Below are 12,479 nucleotides of genomic sequence, written 5' to 3'. Positions count from 1 at the left end.
AAAATCCCCCAAAAATACATTTACGTTTTTGTTTGTTACACCTCCATGGTTAACAGAGGACGGAATTAAAATTAGACTTGAGAAACTTAACATTAATAAAGCACCGGGACCAGATGGCTTGCATCCGAGGGTATTTAGGGAACTCAGTCAGGTGATTGCCAGACCGTTGTTCCTAATTTTTACAGACAGTCTATTGACTGGAATGGTACCAGCTGATTGGAGAAAAGCCAATGTAGCACCAATATTTAAAAAGGGCCCAAAAAACATCCCTGGGAATTACAGACCAGTTAGCCTAACATCAATAGTATGTAAAATCTTGGAGGGGATGATTAGGGACTATATACAAGATTTTAGTAATAAGAACGATATCATTAGCAGTAATCAGCATGGATTCATGAAGAATCGTTCTTGCCAAACCAATCTATTAACCTTCTATGAGGAGATGAGTTGCCATCTAGATAAAGGAAGGCCCGTAGATGTGGTGTATCTGGATTTTGCAAAAGCATTTGACACAGTTCCCCATAAACATTTACTGTACAAAATAGGGTCCGTTGGCATGGACCATAGGGTGAGTACCTGGATTGAAAACTGGCTACAAGGGCGTGTTCAGAGGGTGGTGATAAATGGGGAGTACTCAGAATGGTCAGGGGTGGGTAGTGGGGTTCCCCAGGGTTCTGTGCTGGGACCAATCCTATTTAATTTGTTTATAAACGATCTGGAGGATGGGATAAACAGTTCAATCTCTGTATTTGCAGATGATACTAAGCTAAGCAGGGCAATAACTTCTCCGCAGGATGTGGAAACCTTGCAAAAAGACCTGAACAAATTAATGGGGTGGGCGACTACATGGCAAATGAGGTTCAATGTAGAAAAATGTAAAATAATGCATTTGGGTGGCAAAAATATGAATGCAATCTATACACTGGGGGGAGAACCTCTGGGGGAATCTAGGATGGAAAAGGACCTGGGGGTCCTAGTAGATGATAGGCTCAGCAATGGCATGCAATGCCAAGCTGCTGCTAATAAGGCAAACAGAATATTGGCATGTATTAAAAGGGGGATCAACTCCAGAGATAAAACGATAATTCTCCCGCTCTACAAGACTCTGGTCCGGCCGCACCTGGAGTATGCTGTCCAGTTCTGGGCACCAGTCCTCAGGAAGGATGTACTGGAAATGGAGCGAGTACAAAGAAGGGCAACAAAGCTAATAAAGGGTCTGGAGGATCTTAGTTATGAGGAAAGGTTGCGAGCGTTGAACTTATTCTCTCTGGAGAAGAGACGCTTGAGAGGGGATATGATTTCAATTTACAAATACTGTACCCCACAATAGGGATAAAACTTTTTCGCAGAAGAGAGTTTAATAAGACTCGGGGCCACTCATTACAATTAGAAGAAAAGAGGTTTAACCTTAAACTACGTAGAGGGTTCTTTACTGTAAGAGCGGTAAGGATGTGGAATTCCCTTCCACAGGCGGTGGTCTCAGCGGGGAGCATTGATAGCTTTAAGAAACTTTTAGATAATCACCTGAATGACCGCAATATACAGGGATATGTAATGTAATACTGACACATAATCACACACATAGGTTGGACTTGATGGACGTGTGTCTTTTTTCAACCTCACCTACTATGTAACTATGTAACTATGTAACTATATGTAACTATGACAAAATGTATAAAATTTCAAGACACACACACGATTGATTGATTGATATATATATATATATATCAATCAGTCAATCAAGATTCAATGGGTTTACCCACTGCAGTAATTCTAACGCTATGGGCATGCTTACAGGAGGGGAGAGCAAAGGGATGACCTTGTGATTAATCTTCTGCTCCTTGGTTGTCCATACAGCAGGCTAGGGTGTGCTTTGAACCAGGCCCTATCATTTAACAGTAGTGTAGCTTGCAGGGACTTTCCAAGACCTGACTGTCTGGCAGGGGTGCCCAAATCATAAATGGGTGAACAGAATAAGCTGGTAGCTCTCACATATGCATTTCCAGCTGCGTATTCCAGGAGCTTCCTTTGATGTAATTGCAAATGTACTTTAAACTGTATATGGTAGAACTTTTTAAATCTTCCTGCTTCATACAGATAGATGTTAATCGTAGTAAGCTGGCTGAATTCACAATTTTGGGATTTCTTGGACCTCCAAGTTTGCAGTACATTTTCTTCCTCCTCCTGCTAACTACCTACCTAATAACTCTCCTGAGTAACTCTCTGATCATCACTATTACGCTGAGAGAAAGGCGCCTGCACATTCCTATGTACTATTATCTCCGCACTCTCTCTTTTCTAGAAATCTGTTACGTCTCTGTGACTGTCCCCAAAATTCTGAGCACCATCACACCACATGGGAGATCCATCTCTTTCTACGGTTGCATGACTCAGGTGCTCTTGTTCTTTTCTATGTTATCCACCGAATGCCTCCTGTTCGGCATTATGGCCTATGACCGCTACCTAGCCATCTGCAAACCTCTACATTACACAAGACTGATGAGTACCACCATGTGCCACTCTCTTAGCCTATGCACCTTCATTGGTGGCTTTCTAACCACTTCCCCCCAAATAGTCTTACTCTTCCGACTTCCGTTCTGTGGACGTAATATCAACCATTTCTTCTGTGACGCTCCTCCACTGTTGCAGCTGTGTTGCGGAGATACATCTCTTATTAATTTGATGGACTTTTTTAATGCTTCCTTCGTGATTCTGACTTCATTAACGATGACTTTGGTTTCGTATGTCTATATTATTACCACCATCCTAAAGATACCGACTACTACCGGACAAAGGAGAACCTTCTCCACCTGCTTTTCCCATTTAATTGTCGTCTCCATTTATTACAGCACCATTACATTTATGTACGTGAGACCCAGACTGAGTAGCTCTTTCAGCCTGAATCGAGTGGTGGGAGTTTTTTACACCGTGATAACGCCGATTCTCAATCCTTTAATTTATTGTTTAAGAAATAAAGAAGTGAAAGACGCCATTAAAAATCAACTGTTAAAGCAGAACTCCAGACAAGTATTACAAAAAATAGGATTTTTTAAAACAGCTTACCTGTAAAATCCTTTTCTTTCGAAGGACATCACGGGACACAGAGCCACAGTAATTACTGATGGGTTATATAGGTATCACTGGTGATTGGACACTGGCACACCCTATCAGGAAGTTCAACCCCTTATATAATCCCTCCCCCTTGCAGGGATACCTCAGTTTTGTAGCCAAGCAATATAGTGTATTAGAAGAGGGGTGGGACCTCTGTGTCCCGTGATGTCCTTCGAAAGAAAAGGATTTTACAGGTAAGCTGTTTTAAAAAATCCTATTTTCTTTCTCGAACATCACGGGACACAGAGCCACAGTAATTACTGATGGGATGTCCCAGAGCAATGCTACCTGAGGGGGGGGAACCACGACCAAGTAGGGTGCAATCAGACCTGAGGACCCTGTACTGCTGCCTGCAGCACACTACGCCCAAAGGCGATATCCTCATGCCTTCTCACATCCACCTGATAGAATCTGGTGAATGTATGAACTGAAGACCAGGTTGCGGCCTTGCAGATTTGAGCCATAGAGGCCCGGTGATGCACTGCCCAAGAAGCACCAATAGCCCTTGTGGAATGTGCCCTGATCTGAAACGGAGGAATCTTCTGTTTCAAACCGTAAGCTTGAATGATCAACTGTCGAATCCATTTAGAAATGGTAGCTTTTGACGCTGCCTGTCCTCTATTGGGACCCTCTGGCAGCACAAACAAAACATCCGTCTTGCGGATCTGAGTAGTTGCCCCTAGATAGGCCTTAACTGCTCTTACTACATCCAACGAATGTAGAGATCTCTCTTCCGGAGAACAGGGATCTGGAAAAAAGGAAGGTAGAACAATGTCTTGGTTTAAATGAAAGGTAAAAAACTAGGATGAGGGCATAGTACCACTCTATCCTTGTGTATAATCAAATAAGGCTCCTTACAGGAAAGGGCTGCTAATTCTGATACTCTTCTAGCAGAAGAGATGGCCACCAGAAAAATTAATTTCCTTGTCAACAAGACCAAAGGAATCTGACTTATTGGTTCAAAAGGCCGTTTCTGTAACACAGCCAGGACCAAATTCAAGTCCCAGGGGTTTAGGGGCGCTTTAACCGGAGGATTAAGACGCATCACCCCCTGCATAAAGTTTCGGACCAAAGAATGCGAAGCAAGTGGCCGCTGAAATAATACTGATAAGGCAGAGACCTGGCCCTTGATGGTACTCAAGGCCAGCTTCATCTCTAATCCCATCTGTAGAAAATCAAGGATTCTACCTATGACATATTTCCTGGGATGCCAACCTCTGGATTCACACCAGGTTATATAAGCTTTCCAGACTCTATGATAAATCATCCTGGAAGCTGGCTTCCTTGCATTAATCAAGGTAGATATGACAGGACCTGAGAGCCCACGACTCCTCAGAACGTGGGTCTCATTAGCCAAACCGTCAAATTTATCGTTTGTAAGGCAGGATGGAACACTGGACCTTGAGATAACAGGTCTGGGCGTACCGGTAGGGTCCACGGGGAACCCACCGTCATCCTTACTATTTCTGCATACCAAGTCCTTCTGGGCCAAGCGGGGGCCACCAGAAGTACCGACTTCCTTTCCTGCCTGATCCTGCGAAGGAGTCGTGGTAGTAGCAGAATAGGCGGGAATGCGTAAATCAGTGAGAACCGATGCCACGGAATCACCAACGCATCCGTCCCGCATGCAAGAGGATCTTTTGTCCTTGCCACAAATCTGTCTATCTTTTTGTTGAATCGGGATACAAAGAGATCTACATCTGGAACCCCCCATCTTTGGCATATGGCCCAAAAGACGTCGGGATGCAGAGACCATTCCCCTGGAAGTAACTGCTGGCGACTTAGATAGTCCGCCTGCCAATTCTCTATTCCCGGGATGAAGAATGCCGATATGCATGGCACATGCATCTCTGCCCAGACTAAGATCTGGTTCACCTCTTTTTGAGCAGCTCGGCTCCGGGTGCCTCCCTGATGATTGACATAAGCCACTGCTGTGGCATTGTCGGACTGGATCCTGACCGGACAACCCTGTAGCCTGATAGTCCAGGCTTTTAGAGCTAGATGTATCGCCCGGATCTCCAGAATGTTGATGGGTAAGGTCCTCTCTGTCTTGGACCATACCCCTTGGACCGCAGCCTGTTCCAGAACTGCTCCCCAACCTGACAGACTGGCATCTGTTGTTACCACCGTCCAGGTAACCGGTAGAAAGGATTTCCCCTTCTGCAGGTTTTCGGGTATGAGCCACCAATTGAGGCTCTGACGCACCGCATGCGACAGGTGCATCGGAAAGTCTAATGCCTGAACCTTCTTGTTCCAGGTCGACAGAATACTGTGTTGCAGCATTCTTGAGTGAAACTGAGCATAGGGAACTGCTTCGAATGAAGACACCATCTTCCCTAGTAGCCTCATACAAAGGCAGACTAAGGGACCCTTCTTGGTCCTTACTGTCAGAATCAGCTCTCTCAAAGCAGTGATCTTTGCCTGGGGTAGAAATATTTTCTCCTGGCTTGTATGTATAATCAGACCTAAATATTCCAGTCTTCTTACTGGTTTTAGGAAAGACTTTTCTAAGTTGAGGATCCAACCCAGGTGTTCTAGACACCTGACCGTGGTCCTAAAGTTTCCATTCAAAGAGGCTACCGACCGGTCTATCAAGAGCAGGTCGTCTAGGTATGCTATGACAGCTATACCTTGAGCCCTTAATCTGGCCAGAGGAGGAGCCAAGATCTTTGTGAACACTCGAGGTGCAGTGGCTATCCCAAAGGGCAGAGCCATAAACTGGAAATGGCGCCCTCCTACCTCGAAGCGCAGAAACTTCTGATGAGCAGGAAAAATGGGCACATGCAGATATGCATCTCTGATGTCTATTGATGCCAGAAATTCTCCTCCCTGCAGGGTGGGAACTACTGTTCGAATTGATTCCATGCGGAAGGATTGAATCCTTAGGAATCGGTTCAGATCCCTTAAGTCCAAAATGGGCCTGACATCCCCATTTGGCTTTTGGACCGTAAAAAGGTTGGAATAGAAGCCCAATCCCTGGTCCTTTGCGGGAACTATCATAATGACCTCCTGCGACAAAAGTCGCTCTAACGCTAGAAGGAGCGACTGCTTCTTCTCTGGGTCTCTGGGAACATTTGATCTGAGGAACCGAGGAGAAGGGAATTCCTGAAACTCCAGCTTGTACCCTAAGGTTACCGTGGAGACTACCCATCTGTCCTGGAAGTCCTCCTGCCAGAGCTCTGAGAATTGTCGCAGTCTTCCCCCCACTCGAGTGAGCGGGGGCGCCCCCTCATGCAGAGGTCTTAGTGTTTTGCCTAGTAGGCTTCTTTCCCCAGGACTTCTTTTGTCCCTGGGGTTGACTCTTGTCTCTGGACCCCGATGGAGGCGGCCGTCGAGACTGCCTGGAGGCTGAAGCCCCCGGCGCTGGGGAAAGAGTCCGTTTGAAAGAGGGACGCTTACTCTTCTTCTTGACAGGTAAGAGAGTGCTTTTCCCACAAGAGATTCTCTTGATATAGTTATCCAAGTCCTCTCCAAACAACCTTGCACCACGAAATGGAAACCCAGCCAGTAGTTTCTTACATGGTGCTTCGGCTGACCAATTTTTCAACCATAGGATTCTACGTATATGCACCAACCCCAGTGAAAGATGGGAGGTTTGCACGATAGAATCTCTAATGGCGTCAACCACAAAGCATAAGGCCGCTGGAAGGTTAGCAAACCCCTGGGCCTGCTGTTCAGGTAATACTTTGATGACCTGCTTAACATGGTCTCTTAAGTATTGACAGACTCCAATCGCTGCTATTGCAGGTTGGGCCACTGATCCTGCTAAGGAGAAAACATCCTTCAATAGGGATTCCATCCTTTTATCTACAGGATCCCTGAGCATCTGAACATTGTCTACAGGACAAGTCAGGCTATTATTTATTGAGGAAATGGCGGCATCAATAGCCGGAATTCCCCACATTTTAATAAACTTTTCTTCCATCGGATAAAGTGTTGAAAACTTTCTCGGCGGAAAAAAACGTTTGTCTGGGTGATCCCACTCAGAATAAATAAGCTTTTCAAGTAAAGTATGAACAGGAAAAGCATGTGCTGCTTGGAAAGGTTTCAGTGACCCCAAAGCAGAAGAGGATTCTTTAGCAGTTTCAGGTATGGGCAACTTAAATGTGGAGCGGACCAATCCAGTGAGGATCTGCACTAAGACTTTCTCCTCTTGGGAAGTCGCAGAGGGTCCCTCTCCACCTGAATCCTCCGAAGAGGAATCATCCATCCCATCCCGATCCTCTGAAAGGGATTCATCTCCTTTATCCCAGAGCTCCTCTGTCTGAGGGTCTTGGGGAACAGAGGAAAGCCTAGTGCGTTTTCTTCCACTGAGTGAAGACGTAATCACGGCCATTAATCTTTCCTCTAGACCATTAATGGTTGAGGAAAAAACCTCTTGTGTAATATATACAGGGGCTGAAGTGCCAGAAGCAGGTGTAGCCCCTGACCCCAATGGCTCTCCCTGGCTAGCCGTCCCTGGCCCATCTTTAGGGGGGAAGGATGCTGCCGACAGGGGGCCCTCAGAACCTGAACGAGATCCCCTAGTGTCTCTGGTTCCTGGGGTGCTTGAACCTCTTCTACCCATAGTGCAAAGCAACAAGGTGTGAGGTATACAAATGAACACTGTCCGCTGAGCGATGTAGTCTGGCTAAAAGCCTTGCTACCCAATGCTCAGTCTGGTGTTACTTCAGTAAATGCTGCCTAGGAGAATGCCTGTGTCCCACCTTACATGCGACCGTCAGCTCTGTGTCTCTCAGAAGGCTGAGTGCACCTGTACAGAGTGCCTTTAATAGCCTGCAGCTGGCCTGAGTGGGAGTCTAAACACTCTGTGCTGACATCCCGCCCCCTCCTCTACCGCCCCCCCCCCCTCGAGTTTTGAAAAAAACGAGCGCTTCCCACACTGCCGACTCTCCTGTCATGCTCTGGAGAAAAGGCTGGGGATGGGGGGGGGGAAGGAGGGAGACTGGTAACAAGATTTGCCTGAACGGCTATCTTCAGAGATGGTGGCCATTAGGCCACAGAGCCCGGGTGGTATAACCACTTTCTAGACCCCTGTGGCCCCTCTCTAGCCTGGGGGGGAACATTCAAACATGAGAAATCCCCCCATCCACCTTACCTGCTTGCAGCCTGCTTGATACGCTGGGACATACACAGCGATTACAACACCTGAGACAGACATTCAGCATGTGTAGGTTTGTGCTCTTAGCAGCCCCCGGTGGTCACAATAGGCATAGCATGCATTTACCTTAAAGGAGAAAAGCCACTAGAACTCAAAAATTCTGTGGAATCTCCTCTTACCTTATCCAGCCGCAGGGTGCTGTTTACACAGACCCAATCTTCACCTCTCACGGTGGGCTCCGTTTGAAAAAACCGTCAGAGACTGGGGCCCCCATCAGTAGGGGGATCCAACAGTTCTGGGACCGTAAAGCACCTCGCCAGAAATTAGGAAGTTTAAAGCCATTTTCTGATCTGCGGGGTCCAGCTCTCTAAAAAGAGAAGCATTACGGGTAAAACCTCGTTTCTTCGGACACGAGGCCCGGGTACCATTCAATTCGGCCATGAAAAGACACTTTGAATGGATCCGGTTCGCCTGGCTTGCCCCAGTATAGGATCTTAGGATATTCCCTTTGGAGCTCAGCACAGGACATCTTTACACGTCCATCACCTAAGACACTGGCGTAAAAACTGAGGTATCCCTGCAAGGGGGAGGGATTATATAAGGGGTTGAACTTCCTGATAGAGTGTGCCAGTGTCCAATCACCAGTGATACCTATATAACCCATCAGTAATTACTGTGGCTCTGTGTCCCGTGATGTTCGAGAAAGAAAACACAAATTGCTTCAGTTATGTATCCTACCGCTATCTAAATCAGTGGTCACCAAACTGTGGCCCATGGGTCTGATGCAGCTTGCCTTTATCCGGCCCATGGGGTACTATTCCTTCCATTGACAACACCAATGAGGCACCATGCCTTCAACTGACACCAACATTGGGGCATAATTCCTCCCACTGATATAAACAATGGAACACTATTCCTCCCACTGACACCAATGATGGGGCACTATTCTTATCACTAATACCAGTGAAAGTGCACTATTCCTCCCACTTATACCAATGATGGGGCACTATTCCTCCCACTGACACCAATGATGGGGCACTATTCTTCCCACTGACACCAATGATGGGACACTATTCCTTGCACTGAAACCAATGATAGGACACTATTTTTCCCAATGACACCAATGATGGGCCACTATTCCTTTGACACCAATGATGGGACACTTTTCCCCCCATTAATACCAGTGATGGGGCACTATTCCTCCCACTGATACCAATTATGAGGCACTATTCCTCCCACTGACACCAATGATGTGGCACTATTCTTTCCACTAATGCCAGTGTTGGTGTACAATTCCTTCCACTGACACCAATGATGGGGCACTATTCCTCTTCCTACTGATCATAGGTACTGTGTAATTTTTCTACTTCCACTGACCACCAAGCCTGAGGCATTGTTTACTCCCACTGGCCACAGCCCCCTAAAAAGTGTGAAGAATTGTAAACCGGCCCTTTGTTTAGGGACGCTTGTTCTATATTATTATAAAGGGGCTGACACTTCCAATTTTCCTTGGTGGTTTTGCCACATTTGCTGTGAGCGCTCAGTACATGCAGAGCCCAGCTCTGAATGAGCCCTGGCCAGGTGCAAGCAGCATATTGTGACTCTCAGCCCTGTGTAACTGACATGTGATTCAGAATTCTTCCTCCATGTAGTAAATATGAAGATCATAACTTTTGTATTCACTGATAGAAGCTTCTGCTACCAGCAGGGCTACCATTAGAAATCATGGGGCCCCATATAGCTTGGATGAGAGATGTTATATACACTCATGCAATGCAGCATGACGTTGTAGCAACGCAGCCATTCTGAATGAATCTTCCATTGCAACGAACGTACATTGCGCTCCAAAAAAATATTGTACACACCATTCTTCGGCAGTGCAACACACCTCTGTCACAAGGTGCATGAATGAAAATGAACCTCCACTAACAAGGTCAGCAAAAGACTCCTAATGAGGCCTTGTCATAAATGGTCCAACCATAAACAGTCTGAGGAATAGTTTGAGCAATACGTCGCTGTAAGACTAGGGGTAGTGACCTGTTTATGACCTAAAACTGAACTTCCAGAGCTAAACTTTATACATACTCCAGAACTCCTGCTGGAATGGAACTACCTTCACTAAAAGTTGTTAAACACATGTATAAGAAGATACCAGATGTCTATATTATAAGGTTCAGTAAGGCCCTGTTCCCTTAAAGCATGTTATATAGCACAGTGCTTGTGCTGTGTAATTTGGCCCCTTGTTTCACCTGAAATACCTGGCTGATCCTGCCTGGCTATACCCTCCCATCTGTAAACTGACCACGGTATATCATGGCTGCTGAGCCCTGACACCGTGGTCAGTTTATGTGGCTCTGTCATCCACAGCCCTGCTCTGTCCTTCTCTGTCCTCTCCCCCACCCCCTCCCCTCCATACCTGTCTGCTTGTACCAGTGCTCACCCCTCCCTTCCAGCTGGTATCATAACTTAGTTTTGTTGCTACAATCCCCTCTGTTATAATAAATGCTGTGCCCCAGTGTATGTGTTTTGTAAAAAATCTACCGCTAAATACTTTATTTTATATCGCTGCTCGGCGCTCACATGACGGCTGTCTCTCTCCTCCTCTCCTCCTCCTGGCTGATGTCAGCGGGGGTTTCTTGGCCCCCTTGCTGTAACTGTCAGTTCGAGAGCGGAGAGAGGCGGCCGGGTCACGTGAGTGCCGAGCAGCGCAATAAAATAAGGTATTTAGCAGCAGTTTTTTACATTTTACAAAACACATACAGTGGGGCAAAGCATTTATTATAACAGAGGGGATTGTAGCAACAGCAATAAGTGGCTTAACAACCACTTTAAGACACATTGGACCTCCTAAAAGAAATAAGCGTAAGATCATTTTCATATTTGTTCTCTAATGAATTGTAATTTCATTCTGTTAAATAATATGTCAGTTGTTGGATTGTGAAACCTCTATTGAAAATAATTAGGCTAGTTGGCATCAGTGCCGGGACAAGATCATCTAGAGTCCAGTGCGAACATGCTAAACTGCACCCCCCCCCCCCCAAGGTGTATGAGCATTATGTGGAAGCAAAAATCCCCCCCCCCCCAAAAGAATAAATGAGCACTAATCTGCATGCTTACCGCCAAGCATAAATTCCCCCAGAACAAATCTGCCCCCCTGCTGAAATCCCCCCTTCCAGCAGAAAACTTTTTCTCCCATCCCCCTACACAAATGCCCCTCCCCTAAAAAAGTCACCCCCTCCTAGCACAAATCCTCTATCTCTCAAATTTCCTAAGTACAAATCCTCTCCTCCCCACTCCAAATCCCCCATATCATAAATCCACCCCCAAAATTACCCCTCCTAGCACAATTTTCATCCACCCTTCACCATATCACCTCTTTTAGCACAACCTCCCCCCGCCATATCCCCTTTCCTAGAACAAATCCTCTTATCCCAGCCCCCCTCCCAACACCAATCCCCCTAAATCACCACTCCTAGCAATTTAGCAATTCTTACCCCCTGCTGCCCCCCTCCCCCCAAATTGACACCCCCTAACACAAATCCCCTCCCCGAACCCCCCCCATGACCTCACATGAGACCACAGTACTCAGGGGACAGAACATTTACACTGTTATACAAGCGGTACACTCACTACTTTACATTGTAGCAAAGTGTCATTTCTTCAGTGTTTAATAAAATATTTACAAAAATGTGAGGGGTGTACTCACTTTTGTGAGATACTGTGTATAGATCAGACCAAAATGAGGGACAAATGAGGAGGAAAGCGGGACAGAGGGGCATTGTTCCAAATCAGGGACAGTTGGGAGCTATGTCCAACACCCCTACATCACAGTCCTCAGACCCTTTGATTGGGTTGAGTTAATTCTATGACACCCTCTTTATGGACAACAAAAAGTTGTTGCATTTGGCAGCTGCAGCTCTCATTTTAGTCATTTACTATGAGGGCCAGTGACTCTGCAGATCAAAAAGGAAGGAAGGAAGTTTCTTGCTATAGTCCTAGAACTGAGTTGTATCCAGCAGCTATTGAATCATTTCGTAGGTGTAGGACAACAGACATAAATGAAAAAATATTTATCAAACAAAAGAAATGAAAAAAATAAAATAAAATCAGTGAATAAATCAGGAAAGAGTCTGCTAGGTCTAGGAGGGAGGACAAGGCTGTCTCATAACCGTGGAAAGCCTTAACAAACACTTATGCCGTGTACACATGACCGAACCTTTCAACAGCAAAGGTCCAATAGAACGAATCCGCCGGACAATTCGATCGT

The 12,479-nt window shown here is 46.0% G+C and overlaps 2 protein-coding genes across 2 annotated transcripts in view; one reads left to right on the top strand and one right to left on the bottom strand.

The window, feature by feature from the left end:
* MFAP5 (microfibril associated protein 5) overlaps positions 1-12,479 on the bottom strand; it is a 102,997-nt gene that overhangs the window by 83,846 nt on the left and 6,672 nt on the right. The window lies entirely within an intron of this gene.
* LOC141106681 (olfactory receptor 6B9-like) lies at positions 2,062-3,069 on the top strand. Its single transcript, XM_073597619.1, has one exon. It carries the CDS (start codon positions 2,062-2,064, stop codon positions 3,067-3,069), a length of 1,008 nt encoding a protein of 335 aa, XP_073453720.1.

Source organism: Aquarana catesbeiana, linkage group LG08 (assembly GCF_042186555.1).
Source record: "Aquarana catesbeiana isolate 2022-GZ linkage group LG08, ASM4218655v1, whole genome shotgun sequence".
In the NCBI taxonomy this organism is placed as follows: Eukaryota; Metazoa; Chordata; class Amphibia; order Anura; family Ranidae; genus Aquarana; species Aquarana catesbeiana.
This window is presented reverse-complemented; position numbering and strand designations above follow the sequence as displayed.

Coding starts and splice junctions, on each gene's coding strand:
- LOC141106681 (XM_073597619.1), top strand. CDS start 2,062: ATGGTAGAACTTTTTAAATCTTCCTGCTTCATACAGATAGATGTTAAT.